Genomic DNA, 23,389 nt, shown 5'->3' on the forward strand with positions numbered 1-23,389 from the left:
TATGGGCATGCTACATTAGACTATATATGGATAACAGGCTACATTAGACTATATATGGATAACAGGCTACATTAGACTATATATGGATAACAGGCTACATTCGACTATGTATAGATAGCAGGCTACATTAGACAATATATGGATAACAGGCTACATTAGACTATATATGGATAACAGACCACAGACTATATATGGATAACAGTCTACATTAGACTATATATGGATAACAGACCACATTAGACTATATATGGATAACAGACCACATTAGACTATATATGGATAACAGGCTACATTAGACTATAAATGATAACTGGCTACATTAGACTATATATGATAACAGGCTACATTAGATTATGTATGATAACAGGCTACATTAGACTATATATGGATAACATGCTACACTAGACTATATATGGAAAACATGCTACACTAGACTATATATGGATAACAGGCTATATTAGACTATATATGGATAACAGGCTACATTTGACTATATATGGATAACAGGCTACATTAGACTATATATGGATAACAGGCTACATTAGACTATGTATAGATAGCAGGCTACATTAGACAATATATGGATAACAGGCTACATTAGACTATATATGGATAACAGACCACAGACTATATATGGATAACAGTCTACATTAGACTATATATGGATAACAGACCACATTAGACTATATATGGATAACAGACCACATTAGACTATATATGGATAACAGGCTACACTAGACTATATATGGATAACAGACCACATTAGACTATATATGGATAACATGCTACATTAGACTATATATGGATAACATGCTACACTAGACTATATATGGATAACAGGCTACATTAGACTATATATGGATAACAGGCTACATTAGACTATATATGGATAACAGGCTACATTAAACTGTATATGGACATGCTACATTAGACTATATATGGATAACAGGCTACATTAGACTATATATGGATAACAGGCTACATTAGACTATATATGGATAACAGGCTACATTCGACTATGTATAGATAGCAGGCTACATTAGACAATATATGGATAACAGGCTACATTAGACTATATATGGATAACAGACCACAGACTATATATGGATAACAGTCTACATTAGACTATATATGGATAACAGACCACATTAGACTATATATGGATAACAGACCACATTAGACTATATATGGATAACAGGCTACATTAGACTATAAATGATAACTGGCTACATTAGACTATATATGATAACAGGCTACATTAGATTATGTATGATAACAGGCTACATTAGACTATATATGGATAACATGCTACACTAGACTATATATGGAAAACATGCTACACTAGACTATATATGGATAACAGGCTATATTAGACTATATATGGATAACAGGCTACATTTGACTATATATGGATAACAGGCTACATTAGACTATATATGGATAACATGCTACATTAGACTATGTATAGATAGCAGGCTACATTAGACAATATATGGATAACAGGCTACATTAGACTATATATGGATAACAGACCACAGACTATATATGGATAACAGTCTACATTAGACTATATATGGATAACAGACCACATTAGACTATATATGGATAACAGACCACATTAGACTATATATGGATAACAGGCTACATTAGACTATATATGGATAACAGGCTCCATTAGACTATATATATGGATAACAGGCTACATTAGACTATGTATAGATAGCAGGCTACATTAGACAATATATGGATAACATGCTACATTAGACTATATATGGATAACAGGCTACATTAGACTATATATGGACAACAGGCTACATTAGACTATATATGGATAACATGCTACATTAGACTATATATGGATAACAGGTTAAATTAGACTATATATGGATAACATGCTACATTAGACTATATATGATAACAGGCTACATTAGACTATATATGGATAACATGCTACATTAGACTATATATGGATAACATGCTACATTAGACTATATATGATAACAGGCTACATTAGACTATATATGGATAACATGCTACACTAGACTATATATGGATAACATGCTACATTAGACTATATATGATAACAGGCTACATTAGACTATATATGGATAACATGCTACATTAGACTATACAGTATATAGACAGAAGCAGTCAATACAGCAGACTATGATGTCAACAATATATAATAATATGATTGTGGTATGTTGTCATACAGTGTTTGTGTGATGAAATGTGACTTTGTCAAGTAGCCAGTGTTGTGTTTCACCATTCTATCTGATTCATTTCCAGTTTGTAATGTTGTTATTAGCCCAACATTATTGAGGACATTATTATCAGGATGGTGCAGTAATGTTGAGATGCCAGTAGGAGGAGCTCTAGTCTAGAACACTGGAACCTTCAGTACCACTTTGATGCAGCTGATGAGGAGTGTAAATCGAATGTGTTTGTAGAATAGAATGAATGACATCATGGAACTGACCAAATGTAAATGGAACTTTGACCTGTTCCATGTAGAACTCAGAGGGACAAGGCAACACATTCTAAGATATTATAAACATTCCATATAGAATAGTCAACATATTGTTAACATGGTTCTGTATTTATATAAAAGTGGAAATGGGGGACATTTTGTCCATTATAGAAATGTACGTCCACTCTAATACATTAATCTTTATTTTCTGACTTGCTGTTCTACATGTCATGCATATTAATAACTCAAAGAGGAAGGAGAGGGCAGTTTTGCATCAGCTACTTGTGTTCTGACTACTATAAATATGTATCAACCACAGAACTGACACGTACTAACAGTTCCCACACACTACCAGTAAGTTGACTCACTGTACAAGACTCTCCCCTTCACTTCACTCTGTAAGTACTGTAATTACAATAAAATATATAGTTTTGGGTTATTTGTTTTTAGTAATAAGTCATATACTTGAGGGTAATGTATAATTTTACTTCTTGTTCTGAGCTGTGTTTTGGTTGTTACATCAGGGTCAGTATTCATAAAGTGTCTCAGTGTAGGAGTGTTGATCTACATAGTGATGAGATGATTAACCAGGGTAAAATAGACATGCAAACAAACATTGTGGCACTGCAGGGTGTGTGTGTGTGTTTGATGGTTAGTCTTTAGGCTGCTGTACAGCTTGACGGACCATAGAGGCTTGAACATTGATCCTCCTATATCTGGGGTTCTGAACAATCAATGTAGAAATATGTGTTTACAGTACTACACATTTGTTCAATAAGTGATTGTTGTTGTTAATGATGATGGGGGTGGTGATGGTGACTTTTTTGTATCCATTAGGAAATTATTTTTGTATCATACATCATGTCATCTTAAATAGAGAGACGTAGACAGACATGCAACACGTCACACACATTACATGCATAGTACAATAGACTTACAGACAGACAGTATTCACATAGACCATATAGCACAATACAACAACACAATATGAGCCTGGTTCATTTTTAGTAATGAGGCCCTGGACCCCCTTTACAGTTTATACTTCAATATATCAGGTGGAGTTATTCACCAGCTATAGAGTGAGTTGTTGTTTATGTTTCTAAGACTGCAGGGTGGGAGATGCAACAATGGCCTTGAGAACAGCAGGAAGTGTGTTGGTGGTCTTTCTCTGGTCTGTAGCAGGTATGGTCTCATTCTTATCTTTAAGTTGCCCTGTTTATCAGTCTACAGACATTTCTAAAAGCATAACCATTTTTATGTTCTACTGTCGACACATTTGGTGTCTCCACTTCCCTTTAAAAAGTTGTCTTTCTCACCTCACTGAGTGAATCTTATCTGTGGTTTCCATTCACACTCAACCAAAGAGTATCAATGTCTCAACTCAACTAAAAGGTTAAGAATCATGTTATTTTGGTGTGTTTTGTTAGGCGTCTCCACTTCACTTTAAATAGTTATCTTTCACACCTCACTGAGTGATGTTTATCTGTGGTTTCCATTCACACTCACATCAGGAACTATGACAACAATGTGGACAAACCCTACTCAGTTTGAAATTGGTCCATCTTAATGAGAAAAACTAAATGCACAACCCTCCACAGAGTTAATCATATTTTCACACGACTCTCCCCTTGTACTGTAAACCAAATGGCACCCCTCCCCCTCACATAATCAACTCAAAATAATGTTTTCAACCACAGAGAAGCGACTCAATTTTTTGGGGTAATGCTGTGTTCAATTGGTTGTAATCTTGGACTGAGCAGACCTTCCCATACAATTCCAATCAACTCCATGAAATACATAATTCTACCAATCCAATTCACAATATAATTTACAAACAAAATACCCTTTCAAACATATTTCCCATAAATACAGGTATTTTATCAACCAGCATATTTGAGTTAGAACAAATATTACAACAAATATTATGGTTTATCTTTTTTTATGAAATTGAAATTGTAACCAGCTCTGCAATGCTTGTTTGAAAAAGACAGATACTTTGAAGGTTTCATTTTCTATTCATCGAACGTTAGACATGGCAATCTGCACAAAGACAAAATGGCCATTTATCAACAAGGCATGAGCTTTTCTTAGTAATCGACTTGAGAACCATTTTGGGTTCAAGTAAAACTTTTGTATCAGTGAAGCTTTTAGAGAGTTTTAGTGCTTTTATATTTGATCATCTCAACCCACCCAGTTAGTAATCATTATATAGCGACTGTGTGTTTATAAATGTGAAAATTGACTTCGCCACTTCAACATGTTTTTGTGGCACAGTTAATTCCACGCAGAGTTATTGGCCAGAAGGTTGAGGGTTCGCCGACTCAGATTTTCAACATTTTGACGCCATATTTGTATGTACAGTATATAAAATATATGCAACACATTTTCCACCAACAGGTTTCTGTGCCAAAACACCACACAACCAAGACAGACACAAAAGTCTAAAGACTTCGAGCACTTCAATATCATGGTTTTCATTTTGAAAACCACAATCAATTCTCGATCGCAATTTGGACAAACAGAAAATACATCCCTCCTTACCTTGTAGGCCAACCCAGTATTGAAGGCTTGACAATCTCTGAATGTCATTCAACTTGTTGGTGTTTTGTGACAGATTTCTCTTTCCATTAATGAAATGGCTGCTGCTCAGTTTGGATTGATTGATTTTATTTGTCAGACACATTAATACAGACACATTACAGAGATAGACACATTAGAGAGATACAGACACATTACATTAATACAGACACATTAGAGATACAGACACATTACAGAGATACAGACACATTACATTAATACAGACACATTAGAGATACAGACACATTACATTAATACAGACACATTAGAGATACAGACACATTACAGAGATACAGACACATTACATTAATACAGACACATTAGAGATACAGACACATTACAGAGATACAGACACATTACAGAGATAGACACATTAGAGAGATACAGACACATTACATTAATACAGACACATTAGAGATACAGACACATTAGAGATACAGACACATTACAGAGATACAGACACATTACAGAGATAGACACATTAGAGAGATACAGACACATTACAGAGATACAGACACATTACAGAGATAGACACATTAGAGAGATACAGACACATTACAGAGATAGACACATTAGAGAGATACAGACACATTACAGAGATACAGACACATTACATTAATACAGACACATTAGAGATACAGACACATTAGAGATACAGACACATTACAGAGATACAGACACATTACAGAGATAGACACATTAGAGAGATACAGACACATTACATTAATACAGACACATTACATAGATACAGACACATTAGAGAGATACAGACACATTACATAGATACAGACACATTACAGAGATACAGACACATTAGAGAGATACAGACACATTACATAGATACAGACACATTACATTAATACAGACACATTACATTAATACAGACACATTAGAGAGATACAGACACATTACATAGATACAGACACATTACATAGATACAGACACATTACAGAGATACAGACACATTACAGAGATACAGACATATTACAGAGATACAGACACATTACAGAGATACAGACACATTACATAGATACAGACACATTACATAGATACAGACACATTACAGAGATAGACACATTACAGAGATACAGACACATTACATAGATACAGACATATTACAGAGATACAGACACATTACATAGATACAGACACATTACATAGATACAGACATATTACAGAGATACAGACACATTACAGAGATACAGACACATTACATAGATACAGACACATTACATAGAGACAGACATATTACAGAGATACAGACACATTACAGAGATACAGACACATTACAGAGATACAGACACATTACAGAGATACAGACACATTACAGAGATACAGACACATCACATACAGACACATTACATACAGACACATTACAGAGATAGACACATTACAGAGATACAGACATATTACAGAGATACAGACACATTACAGAGATACAGACACATTACATAGATACAGACACATTACATAGATACAGACACATTACAGAGATACAGACACATTACAGAGATACAGACACATTACAGAGATACAGACACATTACAGATATACAGACACATTACATACAGACACATTACTGAGATAGACACATTAGAGGTACAGACACATTACAGAGATACAAACACATAGATACAGACACATTACAGAGATAGACACATTAGAGGTACAGACACATTACAGAGATACAGACACATAGATACAGGCACATTACAGAGATACAGACACATTACAGAGATACAGACACATTACAGAGATACAGACACATTACAGAGATACAGACACATTACAGAGATACAGACACATTACAGAGATACAGACACATTACATAGATACAGACACATTACAGAGATACAGACACATTACAGAGATACAGACACATTACAGAGGTACATACACATTACAGAGATACAGACACATAGATACAGGCACATTACAGAGATACAGACACTTTACAGAGATACAGACACATTACAGAGACATTACAGAGACAGACACATAGATACAGACACATTACAGAGATACAGACACATAGATACAGACACATTACAGAGATACAGACACATAGATACAGACACATTACAGAGACAGACACATTAGGGAGATACAGACACATTGCATAGGTACAGACACATTACAGAGATACAGACACATTACAGAGGTACAGACACATTACATAGACACAGACACATTACATAGATACAGACACATTACAGAGATACAGACACATTAGCTAGATACAGACACATTAGAGGTACAGACACATTAGAGGTACAGACACATTACAGAGATACAGACACATTACAGAGATACAGACACATTATAGATACAGACACATTAGAGATACAGACACATTAGAGAGATACAGACACATTACAGAGATACAGACATATTACAGAGATACAGACACATTACAGAGATACAGACACATTACATAGATACAGACACATTACAGAGATACAGACACATTACAGAGATACAGACACATTACAGAGATACAGACACATTAGAGATACAGACACATTAGAGATACAGACACATTAGAGAGATACAGACACATTACAGAGATACAGACATATTACAGAGATACAGACACATTACAGAGATACAGACACATTACATAGATACAGACACATTACAGAGATACAGACACATTACAGAGATACAGACACATTACAGAGATACAGACAAAAAATACCCAACCTTCAAATATGTTTAAGTACAATTCTTACAAGCCTTTGGCTGGTCTGTAACTTATTCTTCAGATGTTTGGTGCTGCTGGTGAACCATGCTGTGCAGCATAATCAAAGTGAGACTGTACTAGCGCATTTGCCAGAGTCTATAAGGTGTCTATAGTCAGGTTTCCATTCAATTTGCAATACATTTTCATTAAAATATTTTAGAATCTGCATAAAAATAGTATGCACATTTTCCCATCATAGTTGTGTTTCCGTCAAATAGATTTTTGCAGTTAAAAGTCCATCTCATTTCCAACTCTATTAATATTTACAGGCCTTCTGATGGTTTCCAACTCTATTAATATTTACAGGCCTTCTGATGGTTTTCAACTCTATTAATATTTACAGGCCTTCTGATGGTTTCCAACTCTATTAATATTTACAGGCCTTCTGATGGTTTCCAACTCTATTAATATTTACAGGCCTTCTGATGGTTTCCAACTCTATTAATATTTACAGGCCTTCTGATGGTTTCCAACTCTATTAATATTTACAGGCCTTCTGATGGTTTCCAACTCTATTAATATTTACAGGCCTTCTGATGGTTTCCAACTCTATTAATATTTACAGGCCTTCTGATGGTTTCCAACTCTATTAATATTTACAGGCCTTCTGATGGTTTCCAACTCTATTAATATTTACAGGCCTTCTGATGGTTTCCAACTCTATTAATATTTACAGGCCTTCTGATGGTTTCCAACTCTATTAATATTTACAGGCCTTCTGATGGTTTCCAACTCTATTAATATTTACAGGCCTTCTGATGGTTTCCAACTCTATTAATATTTACAGGCCTTCTGATGGTTTCCAACTCTATTAATATTTACAGGCCTTCTGATGGTTTCCAACTCTATTAATATTTACAGGCCTTCTGATGGTTTCCAACTCTATTAATATTTACAGGCCTTCTGATGGTTTCCAACTCTATTAATATCTACAGGCCTTCTGATGGTTTCCAACTCTATTAATATCTACAGGCCTTCTGATGGTTTCCAACTCTATTAATATTTACAGGCCTTCTGATGGTTTCCAACTCTATTAATATTTACAGGCCTTCTGATGGTTGTCACATATAAATGTTGCAGTATATATTGAATGTGCCAACTCTGTTATTGGCATGTGCTCTCCAGCCAACAGCTTGCAGAGACAGTGCAGGTGTAGCCTACATGATGAGATTATTATGGACAAAAGTGTAAGATTCATTTTATTTGTCAAACTGCAGCCAATCATCATGTGACCAGAATAAGAACCTCAATATTTATTGAAAGGAGCATCAAGCTCATCACTGTGCACTTTCACCACCCTGTGAAGTCCATAATGTATTTCATCTGTAGCTTAATAACCTGCATGCTGTCCCATGATGTTGGCCCATTTTTATCCAACATACTTTATTTGCATAAAAAGGTTGGATGGAAGCCGGGTTCATGTCAGGACATTTTCAGGATTCTGGAATGACATTTTGGACGAAGGTGCACATGACTAAAGGAGACGTCTGAAGTTGCCTAATCAGATTAAAACATTGTGACTGGTTGTGTTTATGCCACATATACAAGGTAATACATTTTAAATGATTATTTAGGCTATACTGAAGCCTTACGTCTAATGTACGAGAGGAATAGCTGGCTCGGGATTGGAGAGGAGGCAGATCTGGTTAAGCTTTCCTGAATAGCTGGGTCTGCCGGGAGAATATATGGCCACATTATCATAGGAGGACTTGGGAGAATGATGCTCTGAAACAGACAGTGCATATCAGTATCAGAACTAAAAACACAGCCATACTGGCCTGCTACTGTGCCTTCCTAGACCTTAAACTGTTGTAGACCCACAACGGATTCAAATGGAATGAAACATACAAATCACAGGGCGTTTGCACCGTTATTCATGATATTTCACCACAGAGTATAATTTTGTACTCACTTAAAAACCACATTGCAACTATTCATTGCATTGTTGTTTGGTAGTCTAGTCTAGGTAGGATCGTCCTTAAACAAGATCATTGGGGGGCTTTTTAAACTGTGTGTCTCATGTTCTTTCTTGCGCAATGATGCACCTGGTCTCTCTGCTGCCTATCAGGTCTCTCTGCTGACTATATCTGGTCTCTCTGCTGCCTATTCCTATTTGTTCATGTGAATTCATATTGAAAATGTGTGCAGCTTTGAATGATTTTATGTGTGGTATGATTGCTAATTAGCCTATTACAGATCTGGACAAACAATCCACATACCACTATTGTCACTATGAATGAGGAACAGAGGGAAGGATAGACAGTTAGATAGAATATACTGACCTGTGGTAGGTAGACTATACTGACCTGTGGTAGGTAGACTATATTAACCTGTGGTAGGTAGACTATACTGACCTGTGGTAGGTAGACTATACTGACCTGTGGTAGGTAGACTATATTAACCTGTGGTAGGTAGACTATATTGACCTGTGGTAGGTAGACTATATTAACCTGTGGTAGGTAGACTATATTAACCTGTGGTAGGTAGACTATATTAACCTGTGGTAGGTAGACTATACTGACCTGTGGTAGGTAGACTATATTAACCTGTGGTAGGTAGACTATACTGACATGTGGTAGGTAGACTATACTGACCTGTGGTAGGTAGACTATACTGACCTGTGGTAGGTAGACTATATTAACCTGTGGTAGGTAGACTATACTGACCTGTGGTAGGTAGACTATACTGACCTGTGGTAGGTAGACTATACTGACCTGTGGTAGGTAGACTATACTGACCTGTGGTAGGTAGACTATACTGACCTGTGGTAGGTAGACTATACTGACCTGTGGTAGGTAGACTATACTGACCTGTGGTAGGTAGACTATATTGACCTGTGGTAGGTAGACTATATTGACCTGTGGTAGGTAGACTATATTGACCTGTGGTAGGTAGACTATATTTTATTTTATTTTTTATTTGACCTTTATTTAACCAGGCAAGTCAGTTAAGAACAAATTCTTATTTTCAATGACGGCCTAGGAACAGTGGATTAACTGCCTGTGGTAGGTAGACTATACTGACCTGTGGTAGGTAGACTATACTGACCTGTGGTAGGTAGACTATATTGACCTGTGGTAGGTAGACTATATTGACCTGTGGTAGGTAGACTATATTGACCTGTGGTAGGTAGACTATACTGACCTGTGGTAGGTAGACTGTACTGACCTGTGGTAGGTAGACTATACTGACCTGTGGTAGGTAGACTGTACTGACCTGTGGTAGGTAGACTATATTAACCTGTGGTAGGTAGACTATGGATGTGTAAAAGCGTAGTGTATAATGGAAGTACCAAAACACCTTGATATAGTGGAGGCCATGCAAGAAGATGAGGACATTTAGCTAGCATGGAAGAAATTAGCATGGAGTAAAACCTGCAAAATAGCGAATGTAAACCAGAGAAACAACACACTACCCTCCCCTGTGGCCAATACAAAACACAAAACCCTCCCTAAAGCAATAACAACAAGTTAGACAACCCACCACTATTTTGGGGCCCCGAAGGTAAATTGCGATCTGTAAGATCACATTAGTGAAGGAAATGAAGAAATGTATTAAAATGTTGGAAATGAACGCTGGAATTAAACTATTAACTATGCAAATGAGTGGAAGCAGTGTGCAGGGATAGGCGGGACGCAAATGTCTCAACTGGCCAACTGCCAGGGAAAATGCAGAGCGCCAGATTCATATAAAATACAATAAAAATCTAACTTTCATTAATTCACACATGTAAGATACTCAATTAAAGCTACACTCGTTGTGAATCCAGCCAACGTGTCAGATTTTAAAAATGCTTTTTGGCAAAAGCATAAGAAGCTATTATCTATTATCAGCCTGCACCATCTGCACCAGCAGTAAACAAAGGAGTTAGCATATTTCAACCCTGCAGGCGCTACACAAAATGCTGAAATAAAATATAAAACATACATTACCTTTGACGAGCTTCTTTTGTTGGTACTCCAATATGTCCCATTAACATCACAATTGGTCCTTTTGTTCGATTAATTCTGTCCATATATATCCAAAATGTCTATTTATAAAGCGCGTTTGATCCAGAAGAAAACAGCTTACAAAAAATGCAATGTCACTACAAAATATTTCAAAAGTTGCCTATGAACTTTGCCAAAATATTTCAAACTACTTTTGTAATCCAACTTTAGGTATATTTTAAACGTTAATAATCGATAAAATTGTAGACGGGGCAATCTGTGTTCAATACAGGAAAGAAAACAAACCAGCGACACTTTTCACATCTTAGGCAAATCACAAAAGTGTCCCCAGTTCTTAGCTGGCCTACTTCTTCATTGCACAAAGGAATAACCTCAACCAAATTCCAAAGACTGGTGACATCCAGTGGAAGCGGTAGGAACTGAAAAAAGGTCCCTAAGAAATATCCCTTGGCAATAACAAGTGAGGGAAGAGAGAGAGGACAAAAACAAATTCTGAACAGTTAGTCCTCGGGGTTTTGCCTGCTACATAAGTTCTGTTATACTCACAGACATGATTCAAACAGTTTTAGAAACTTTAGCGTGTTTCTATCCAAATCTATGAATAATATGCATATCTTATATTCTTGGCATGAGTAGCAGGAAGTTGAAATCGGGCACGCTATTTATCCAAAAGTGAAAACTCTGCCCCGTAGGAAATAGAAGCCTGGCTCAAATAGAAGCCTGTCTGTAAAAAAGCGCCTGTTGTTTCTAAGTGATTTAACGGTAGGCAAATAAACACCCAGGCTAATTGAAGATTTACGGTAGGCCAGGCTTCACAAGCTATAGTAGCATGGCACACCTTGATCTGTTATCTCTCGATCTGTCCCTTAGTCTGGCTTAATTCTGATACCATTGTGTTGCGTGACTGTTTCAGTGGTACTGGGTCAGGATGGCTGGAGTGTGACTTACACCACTCAGAGTATCTGTACCTTCAAGGAGTCAACAGTAGAGCTGTCCTGCTCTTACACATATCCCAGTGGTACAGTCACAACAGCCTTCTGGTACACTGAATCGGGGACTGGTAAAGAACCTGAAGATCTAGGTCAGGACCCAGAGTATGCAGGTCGTCTGGAGTATCATGAGGATAAGAAGAATGGTCACACACTGAGAATCACAGACTTGAGAGAGAGTGACTCTGCTGAGTACAAGTTCAGATTTATAACAGATCAGACTGGAGGGAAATATATTGGCAGTCCTGGAGTCACTCTGTCTGTCACAGGTACAGTTACATTCAATATAGTTAAACTGTTGAATTTCATTTAGTTCAGGAAAATGTCTTGGTTTGTGTTTATGTTTGTATAACATAGGATTTCTTCCATCTTTGTATTAGAATGATAAGTCAGTGATAAAGGGATTTACAGTGATATTGTTTTTTCTCCAGGTCTTCAGGTGAAGGTGACTGGTGGACATCAGGATAAGACACTGACCTGTAGCACCACCTGTACTCTGACTGACAACCCCACCTACATCTGGTACAAGAACGGACACAAAGTAAAGGAGGACACTTCCAGCCTGTACTCAGACTCCTTTAGTGATGCAGACAGTTACTCCTGTGCTGTAAAAGGCCGTGAGGACCTTCACTCTCCTGCAGTGTGTGAGTGTGGACTTTTTAATACAAATTTATTATGAATACAATGTTGTTTAAAGTTGTGATACGGAATATTGATCATTATTCAATAATTCCGTTTTTTTCTCAGTTCTGTAAACTGTTCAACATTTACAACATCAGTGTATAGTAGTAGATATTGTAATTTAAGATTTATAAAAGGTGTTATATTGTCTTCTTGTCTTTCAGGTCAGAAGTGTTGGAGTGTGACTTACACCCATCAGAATATCTGTGCTTTGAAGGGGTCAACAGTGAACATATCCTGCTCTTACACATATCCCAGTAATCATGAGATCAAAACAGCTTTCTGGTTTACTAAACGGGAGTCTGGTATTGGTCCTAAAGATCTGAGCTCAGTGCCAGGGTATGAAGGTCATATAGAGTACCTTGGGGATAAGGAGAGTGACTGTACCCTGAGAATCACAGATCTGAGATTGCGTGACTCTGCTGGGTACATGTTCAGATTCATAACATCTGGAGAAAAGTTCTCTGGCTCACCTGTCTCCCTGACTGTCACAGGTAATCTGTCACACATTTCACACACAGTTGAAGTCAGAAGTTTACATACACCTTAGTCAATGTAAAGGTTTTCCTCCTCTTCGTCTGAAGAGGAGAGGCGAGAAGGATCGGAGGACCAATATGCGGCGTGTTGAGTGTCGATGGTTTTTTAATAAGAAATACTCCAAATGAACACAACTGATTCAAAAACAATAAACGTGAAACGAACGAAAACCGAAACAGTACCGTGTGGTGAAAAACACAGACACGGAAACAAACACCCACAAACAAACAGTGAAACCCAGGCTACCTAAGTATGATTCTCAAACAGAGACATCTACTGACACCTGCCTCTGATTGAGAACCATACTAGGCCGAAACATAGAAATGCCCCAAAACATAGAAAAACAAACAGACTGCCCACCCAACTCTCGCCCTGACCATACTAAATAAATACAAAACAAAGGAAATAAAGGTCAGAACGTGACAGTCACATACATTTAAACTCAGTTTTGAACAATTCCTGACATTTAATGCTAGTAAAAATTCCCTGTTCTAGGTCAGTTAGGATCACCACTTTATTTTATGATTGTGAATTGTCAGAATAATAGTAGAGATAATTATTTATTTCAGCTTTGATTTCTTTCATCACATTCCCAGTGGGTCAGAAGTTTACATACAGTCAATTAGTATTTGGTAGCATTGCCTTTATTGTTTAACTTGGGTCAAACGTAGTCTTCCACAAGCTTCCCACAATAAGTTGGATGAATTTTGTCCCATTCCTCCTGACAGAGAAGGTGTAACTGAGTCAGGTTTGTAGGCCTCCTTGCTCGCACACGCTTTTTCAGTTCTGCCCACAAATTTTCTATAGGATTGAGTTCAGGGCTTTGTGATGGCCACTCCAATAACTTGACTTTGTTGTCCTTAAGCAATTTTGCCACAACTTTGGAAGTATGCTTGGGGTCATTGTCCATTTGGAAGACCCATTTGCAACCAAGCTTTGACTTCCTGACTGATGTCTTGAGATGTTGCTTCAATATATCCACATAATTTTCCTGCCTCTTGATGCCATCTGTTTTGTGAAGTGCACCAGTCGCTTTTTCAACAAAGCACCACCACAACATGATGCTGCCACCCCCGTGCTTCACAGTTGGGATGGTCTTCTTCAGGTTGCAAGCCTCCCCCTTTCCTCTAAACATAAGATGGTCATTATGGCCAAACAGTTCTGAGAGCTATGACGGCTGCGTGGTCGCATGGTGTTTATATTTGCGTACTATTGATTGTACAGATGAACGTGGTACCTTCAGGCGTTTGGAAATTGCTCCCAATGATGAACCAGACTTGTGTAGGTCTACAATTTTTTCTGAGGTCTTGGCGGATTTCTTTAGATTTTCCCAAGATGTCAACCAAAGAGGCACCGAGTTTGAAGGTAGGCCTTGAAATACTTCCATATGTACACCTCCAATTGACTCAAATGATGTTAATTATCCTATCAGAAGCTTCTAAAGCCATGACATAATTTTCTGGAATTTCCAAGTTGTTTAAAGGCACAGTCAACTTAGTGTATGTAAACTTCTGACCCACTGGAATTGTGATTCAGTGAATTATAAGTGAAATAATCTGCCTCTCACACAATTATTGGAAAAATTACTTGTGTCATGCACAATGTAGATGTTCTAATCGACTTGCCAAAACTATAGTTTGTTAACAAGCAATTTGTGGAGTGGTTGAAAACGAGTTTTAATTATGACTCCAACCTAAGTGTATGTAAACTTCCAACTTCAACTGTAGATTACTTTAATTACCTTATTAAGGGCAGTAATACAGGCTTAGTAGTGGTATGTAACAGAAAAATAACAAATATTGTATTTCACATCAGAGGACATAGAGTTGAAGTCGGAAGTTTACATACGCTTAGGTTGGACACCAATCCCGAAGAAGTTAAAACTTTCCACCTTCTCCACGACTGTCCTGTCGATGTGGATGGGGGGGGGTGCTCCCTCTGCTGTTTCCTGAAGTCCAAGATCATCTCCTTTGTTTTGTTGATGTTGAGTGAGAAGTTATTTTCCTGACACCACACTCCGGGGGCCCTAACCTCCTCCCTGTAGGCCGTCTCGTCATTGTTGGTCATCAAGCCTACCACTGTAGTCTGCAAACTTGATGATGGAGTTGGAACCGTGCATGGCACGCAGTCATAGGTGAACAGGGAGTACAGGAGAGGGCTGAGAACGTACCCTTGTAGGGCCCCAGTGTTGAGGACCAGCTGGTTGTAGATATTGTTTCCTATCTTCACCCCCTGGGGGCAGCCCGTCAGAGAGTCCAGGACCCAGTTGCATACGGGACCCAGGGTCTTAACGACGAGTTTGGATGGCACTGAGCTGTAGTCATTGAAGTGTAGTCATGTTTCCGTTCTTACGTAGGTATTCTTCTTGTCCAAATGGGATAGGGCAGTGTGCAGTGTGTTGGCGATTGCATCATCAGTGGACCTATTGGAGCGGTAAGCAAATTGGAGTGTGGGTCTTGGTCTATCACCAAGTCAGGTGATATGAGACTTGACTAGTCGCTCAAAGCACTTCATGATGACAGAAGTGAATGCAATGGGCGATAGTCATTTATTTCAGTTACCTTAGTTTTTTTGGGAACAGGAATAATGGTGGCCCTCTTGAAGCATGTGGGGAGAGCAGACTGGGATAGGGATTGATTGAATATGTCCGTAAACACACCAGCCAGCTGGTCTGCGCATGCTCTGAGGACACGGCCAGGGATGCCATCTGGGCCGGCAGCCTTGCAAGGGTTAACCCGTTTAAATGCTTTACTCACGTCAGCAACGGAGAAGAAGAGCCCACAGTCTATGGTAGCGGGCCATGTCAGTGGCACTGTATTGTCCTCAAAGCGAGCAAAGAAGTTGTTTAATTTGTCTGGGAGTAAGACATTGGTGTCTACGACGGGGCTGGTTTTCTTTTTGTTATCCGTGATTGACTGTAGACCCTGCCACATACGTCTCGTGTTTGAGCCGTTGAATTGCGACTCTACTTTGTCCCTATACCGACGCTTTGCTTGTTTGATTGCCTTGCGGAGGGAATAGCTGCACTGTTTGTATTCGGTCATGTTTCCAGTCGCCTTGCCATGGTTAAAAGCGGTGGTTCGCACTTTCAGTGTTCAATTCTGCCATCAATCCACGGTTTCTGGTTAGGAAACGTTTTAATAGTCACAGTGGGTAAAGCATCTCTGATGCACTTGCTAATAAACTCGCTCACCAAGTCAGCATATACATCAATGTTATTGCCTGATGCTATCCGGAACATATCCCAGTCCACGTGATCGAAGCAATCTTGAAGGGTGGAATTCGATTGGTCAGACCAGCGTTGAATAGACCTGAGTATGGAAGTTTCCGGTTTTAGTTTCTGTCTATAGGCTGGGAGCAACAAATTAGAGTCATGATCAGATTTGCCGAAGGCAGGGCGGGGGAGGGTTTTGTATGCATCACAGAAGTTAGAGTAGCAGTGATCCAGAATGCTACCAGCTTGAGTCACGCAGTCGATATGCTGGTACAATTTAGGAAGGCTTGTTAACAGGTTGGCTTTGTTAAAATCCCCAGCTACAATAAATGCAGCCTTGGGATGTATGGTTTCCAGTGTGAAGTTCTTTCAGGGCCGACGAGGTATCTGCTTGGGGGGGATATACACGGCTGTGACTATAATCCAAGAGAATTCTCTTGGAAGATAATGCTGTTGGAATTTGATTGTAAGGAATTCTAGGTCAGGTGAACAGAAGGACTTAAGTTCCTGCATGTTGTTATGATTACACCACAGGTATTGAATCATAAGGCATACACCCCCTCCCTTCTTCTTACCAGAGAGATGTTTGTTTCTCTTGGCGTGTTGCATGAAGATACCGGGTTGCTGTACCGACTCTGACAACGTATCCATAGTGAGCCATGTTTCCGTGAAAGAGAGAATGTTACAATCTCTGATGTCTCTCTGGAAGGCAACTTGTCTGGAGAATGGACATTGGCGAGTAATATGCTCGGAAGCGGTGGATGGTGTGCTCGCCTTCTGCGTCTGACCAGTAGGCCATCTGCCTCTCCTGCGGCGACCACGTTGTTTTGGGTCGGCCTCTGGGATAAGATCTGACGTCAGGGTGGAGTTCCGAACAAGGGATCCACTTCGGGAAAGACATATTCCTGGTCTAAATGTTGGGAAGTTGACGTCGCTTTAATATCCAATAGTTCTTCCCGGCTGTATCTAATAACACTTGAGATTTTCTGGGCTAACAATGTAAGAAATAATACATTAAAAAACAAAGAACTTTTCTAAGGACCCGAAGCGAGGTGACCATCTCTGTCAGCGCCATCTTGTGTCGACGCTTGGCATAGCTCATGGTGATCTTAGGCTTGTGTACGGCTGCTCGGCCATGGGAACCCATTTCATGAAGCCCCCGACGAACAGTTATTGTGCTGAAGCTCCAAAGGCAGTTTGGAGCTTGATAGTGAGTGTTGCACCCCAGAACAGACGATTTTAAAGTGCTAAGCGCTTCAGCACTCGGCGGCCCCGTTCTGTGAGCTTGACTTGTGTGGCCTACCAATTTGCGGCTGAGACGCTGTTGCTCCTAGATGTTTCCACTTCACAATAACAGCACTTACAGTTGAATGGGGCTGCTCTAGCAGGGCAGAAATTCGACAAACTGACTTCTTGGAAAGGTGGCATCCTATGACGGTGACATGTTGAAAGTCACTGAGCTCTTCAGTAAGGCCATTCTACTGTCAATGTTTGTCTATGAGGATTGCATGGCTGTGTGCTCGATTTTATACACCTGCCAGAAACGGGTGCAGCTGTAATAGCTGGATCCACTAATTTGAAAGGGTGTCCACATACTTTTGAATATATTGTGTGTTTACAGTGCCTTGCGAAAGTATTCGGCCCCCTTGAACTTTGCGACCTTTTGCCACATTTCAGGCTTCAAACATAAAGATATAAAACTGTATTTTTTTTGTGAAGAATCAACAACAAGTGGGACACAATCATGAAGTGGAACGACATTTATTGGATATTTCAAACTTTTTTAACAAATCAAAAACTGAAAAATTGGGCGTGCAAAATTATTCAGCCCCCTTAAGTTAATACTTTGTAGCGCCACCTTTTGCTGCGATTACAGCTGTAAGTCGCTTGGGGTATGTCTCTATCAGTTTTGCACATCGAGAGACTGACATTTTTTCCCATTCCTCCTTGCAAAACAGCTCGAGCTCAGTGAGGTTGGATGGAGAGCATTTGTGAACAGCAGTTTTCAGTTCTTTCTACAGATTCTCGATTGGATTCAGGTCTGGACTTTGACTTGGCCATTCTAACACCTGGATATGTTTATTTTTGAACCATTCCATTGTAGATTTTGCTTTATGTTTTGGATCATTGTCTTGTTGGAAGACAAATCTCCGTCCCAGTCTCAGGTCTTTTGCAGACTCCATCAGGTTTTCTTCCAGAATGGTCCTGTATTTGGCTCCATCCATCTTCCCATCAATTTTAACCATCTTCCCTGTCCCTGCTGAAGAAAAGCAGGTCCAAACCATGATGCTGCCACCACCATGTTTGACAGTGGGGATGGTGTGTTCAGCTGTGTTGCTTTTACGCCAAACATAACGTTTTGCATTGTTGCCAAAAGTTAAATTTTGGTTTCATCTGACCAGAGCACCTTCTTCCACATGTTTGGTGTGTCTCCCAGGTGGCTTGTGGCAAACTTTAAACAACACTTTTTATGGATATCTTTAAGAAATGGCTTTCTTCTTGCCACTCTTCCATAAAGGCCAGATTTGTGCAATATACGACTGATTGTTGTCCTATGGACAGAGTCTCCCACCTCAGCTGTAGATCTCTGCAGTTCATCCAGAGTGATCATGGGCCTCTTGGCTGCATCTCTGATCAGTCTTCTCCTTGTATGAGCTGAAAGTTTAGACGGACGGCCAGGTCTTGGTAGATTTGCAGTGGTCGGATACTCCTTCCATTTCAATATTATCGCTTGCACAGTGCTCCTTGGGATGTTTAAAGCTTGGGAAATCTTTTTGTATCCAAATCCGTCTTTAAACTTCTTCACAACAGTATCTCGGACCTGCCTGGTGTGTTCCTTGTTCTTCATGATGCTCTCTGCGCTTTTAACGGACCTCTGAGACTATCACAGTGCAGGTGCATTTATACAGAGACTTGATTACACACAGGTGGATTGTATTTATCATCATTAGTCATTTAGGTCAACATTGGATCATTCAGAGATCCTCACTGAACTTCTGGAGAGAGTTTGCTGCACTGAAAGTAAAGGGGCTGAATAATTTTGCACGCCCAATTTTTCAGTTTTTGATTTGTTAAAAAAGTTTGAAATATCCAATAAATGTCTTTCCACTTCATGATTGTGTCCCACTTGTTGTTGATTCTTCACAAAAAAATTCAGTTTTATATCTTTATGTTTGAAGCCTGAAATGTGGCAAAAGGTCGCAAAGTTCAAGGGGGCCGAATACTTTCGCAAGGCACTGTAGGAGGATATTAATGATTTGTTTCCTTTTACTCTAGATGTTGTGTTGGAGATGGAGCCTACATCTGTGTCAGAGAGGGAGAATGTCACACTGACATGTAGAACCAACTGTACACTGGACCCCATCACAGTCTACAGTTGGTTTAAGAATGGACAGTCTATACCAAACAGCAACACCTCCTCTCCTGTCTATATCCTATTCTCAGTCAGCAGTGAGGATACAGGCAGATACTCCTGTGCTGTAGAAGGACATGAGGATCTCCCCTCTGCTGAAGAGACTCTCACTGTCAGATGTAAGTACATGGGGTTCAAATCATTAGCTTGGTATATTAACATTGTAATAATTTTGTATCTATCTCCAGTTGTATTATTTATTAAGGAAAATCATGTGATTGTAATTTTTCTCAATGTAATTATTTTAATATATCTTGTAAAATGCACCGATGTACTTTATTTGCTAAATCTAATGTCTTCAGAAAGCCAAGATAATATATACAATAACCAAGATGTTAATGTCTTTTTAATGGTCCTTTACCAGATGGCCCAAAGGACACCTCAGTGTCAGTCAGTCCCTCTGGTGAAATAGTGGAGGGCAGTTCAGTGAATCTGACCTGCAGCAGTGATGCCAACCCACCTGTGGAAAACTACACCTGGTACAAGAGGAATGTAACCTCACCAAAAGCATCAGGACAGAGTTACACCATCCATAACGTCAGCTCTGAGGACAGAGAGGGATACTACTGTGAGGCTCTGAACATTATAGGGAGAGAGACTATCCCTGTCCATATTAATGTTATATGTAAGTATGACACATTCTGTCCATTTTTGGTGCTCTGTAATTTTACAGATTTCATTCTGACATCATGCATTTATAAACTCATGACCCTGCAGCAGTGTTTTCCTGGGTTCCTGTGGTGGGGGTGGGGGCTGTCCTGACTGCTGGAGCTCTTCTTGTCACCATCTACTGCTATATGAAGAGGTGAGCCAGCCATTTACATCTACTGTATTAGTAACATATCAACTTCCACTAGAGTTCAGTAGAGAGCAGAACTCACTCTGTCCCTCTTTACAGGAGATCCACAGGAGGAAGTGATACCACAGCAGACACACTGGTAATAATGTCAACAACAGAAGTTATTTTAATCCTAATAACATAGACAGTAAGAAAATTAATTTACATAAAAATGTAGAGGGAGTGGTTCGTAAAGTGCTAATTCAGAGTGTCTTCTTTCAGATTCAGGGACTCCCCTGTGACACAGCCCCTCAGATAGATGCTGAGCCCTCCGATTATGAGAACTGGAGCGAACCACCAAAGAACCTGGAAAGTGACACAGACCCTCAGATAGATGTTGAGCCCTCCGATTATGAGAACTGGAGCGAACCACCAAAGATCCTGGAAAGTGACACATATCCTCAGATAGATGCTGAGCCCTCCGATTATGAGAACTGGAGCGAACCACCACAGAACCTGGACTGAAGAGAACCACCACAGAACCTGGATTGAAGAGAACCACCACAGTACCTGGACTGAAGAGAACCACCACAGAACCTGACTGAAGAGTACCACCACAGAACCTGGACTGAAGAGAACCACCGCAGAACCTGACTGAAGAGAACCACCACAGAACCTGACTGAAGAGAACCACCACAGAACCTGACTGAAGAGAACCACCACAGAACCTGACTGAAGAGAACCACTACAGAACCTGGACTGAAGAGACCCACCACAGAACCTGGACTGAAGAGAACCACCACAGAACCTGACTGAAGAGAACCACCACAGAACCTGGACTGAAGAGACCCACCACAGAACCTGACTGAAGAGTACCACCACAGAACCTGGACTGAAGAGAACCACCGCAGAACCTGACTGAAGAGAACCACCACAGAACCTGACTGAAGAGAACCACCACAGAACCTGACTGAAGAGAACCACCACAGAACCTGACTGAAGAGAACCACCACAGAACCTGACTGAAGAGAACCACCACAGAACCTGGACTGAAGAGAACCACCACAGAACCTGACTGAAGAGAACCACCACAGAACCTGACTGAAGAGAACCACCACAGAACCTGGACTGAAGAGAACCACCACATAACTTGGACTGAAGAGTTACAGCATCAAACCAAAGCTAGGCCTCATAATGCTATTCTCTTACTATCATAATGCTTTATAGTCTAGAAGGTTTGAGACAATGAGCTTTAACTTCTGAGTGAATGCTGGAATTTAGATTGTTCTCCTAATGATACAGTATGTATATATATGATAAATACAGTTTGTATATAGATGATAAATGGGATAGATTATGCTTCTGCTATTTTTCTATAAGATTTAGCCTTTTCCAGATTTTATTACATTTCATGTAGAAATATGTTGAACTATTCATTAGCTCTGCTCCTTCAGGTGTTTAGTAAGCCCACTGCATGCTAGGTAATGCTAGTATCAACATCCCATCCAACACAGCAGAAACTATAGTAAGACCACCACATGTTAGGTAATGCTAGTATTAACAGCCCATCCAACACAGCAGAAACTATAGTAAGACCACCACATGCTAGATAATGCTAGTATCAACATGCCATCCAACACAGCAGAAACTGTAGTAAGACCACCACATGCTAGGTAATGGTAGTATCAACATCCCATCCAACACAGCTGAAACTACAGTAAGACCACCACATGCTAGATAATAATAGTATCAACATCCCATCCAACACAGCTGAAACTACAGTAAGACCACCACATGCTAGATAATAATAGTATCAACATCCCATCCAACACAGCTGAAACTACAGTAAGACCACCACATGTTAGGTAATGCTAATATTAACAGCCCATCCAACACAGCTGAAATTATAGCTAGCCTTGATTAGTAATCACAGCGTCAGCTTCCCCACTAAGGTCCAATGTGATAACTTGAAATCTGAGGAAGAACGTCAGGTTTAAGAAGTAGTATGACATTTTAAATGATGCCGTACATCTATGAA

At 39.5% G+C, this 23,389-nt stretch overlaps 3 protein-coding genes across 3 annotated transcripts in view; all 3 read left to right on the forward strand.

The window, feature by feature from the left end:
* Window positions 1-2,853: 2,853 nt before the first annotated feature.
* LOC139424381 (sialoadhesin-like) overlaps window positions 2,854-23,389 on the forward strand; it is a 51,145-nt gene continuing 30,609 nt past the window's right edge. Inside the window, exon 1 of the mRNA XM_071176148.1 lies at window positions 2,854-2,868. The gene's annotated coding sequence lies outside the window, so the exon portion shown is untranslated. The remainder of the gene's footprint in view (window positions 2,869-23,389) is intronic.
* LOC139424234 (uncharacterized) lies at window positions 3,598-14,038 on the forward strand. Its single transcript, XM_071175912.1, has 5 exons — window positions 3,598-3,652; window positions 12,654-12,998; window positions 13,161-13,373; window positions 13,575-13,904; window positions 13,995-14,038. The coding sequence occupies exons 1-5, from the start codon at window positions 3,598-3,600 to the stop codon at window positions 14,036-14,038; spliced, it is 987 nt and encodes a 328-aa protein (XP_071032013.1).
* On the forward strand, window positions 20,452-22,031 carry LOC139424235 (B-cell receptor CD22-like). The gene is made up of 5 exons (XM_071175913.1): window positions 20,452-20,692; window positions 20,938-21,198; window positions 21,291-21,378; window positions 21,472-21,511; window positions 21,634-22,031. The coding sequence occupies exons 1-5, from the start codon at window positions 20,452-20,454 to the stop codon at window positions 21,874-21,876; spliced, it is 873 nt and encodes a 290-aa protein (XP_071032014.1). The 3' UTR covers window positions 21,877-22,031.

The sequence above is a fragment of the Oncorhynchus clarkii genome, chromosome 13 (genome assembly GCF_045791955.1).
Source record: "Oncorhynchus clarkii lewisi isolate Uvic-CL-2024 chromosome 13, UVic_Ocla_1.0, whole genome shotgun sequence".
Taxonomy (NCBI): domain Eukaryota; kingdom Metazoa; phylum Chordata; class Actinopteri; order Salmoniformes; family Salmonidae; genus Oncorhynchus; species Oncorhynchus clarkii.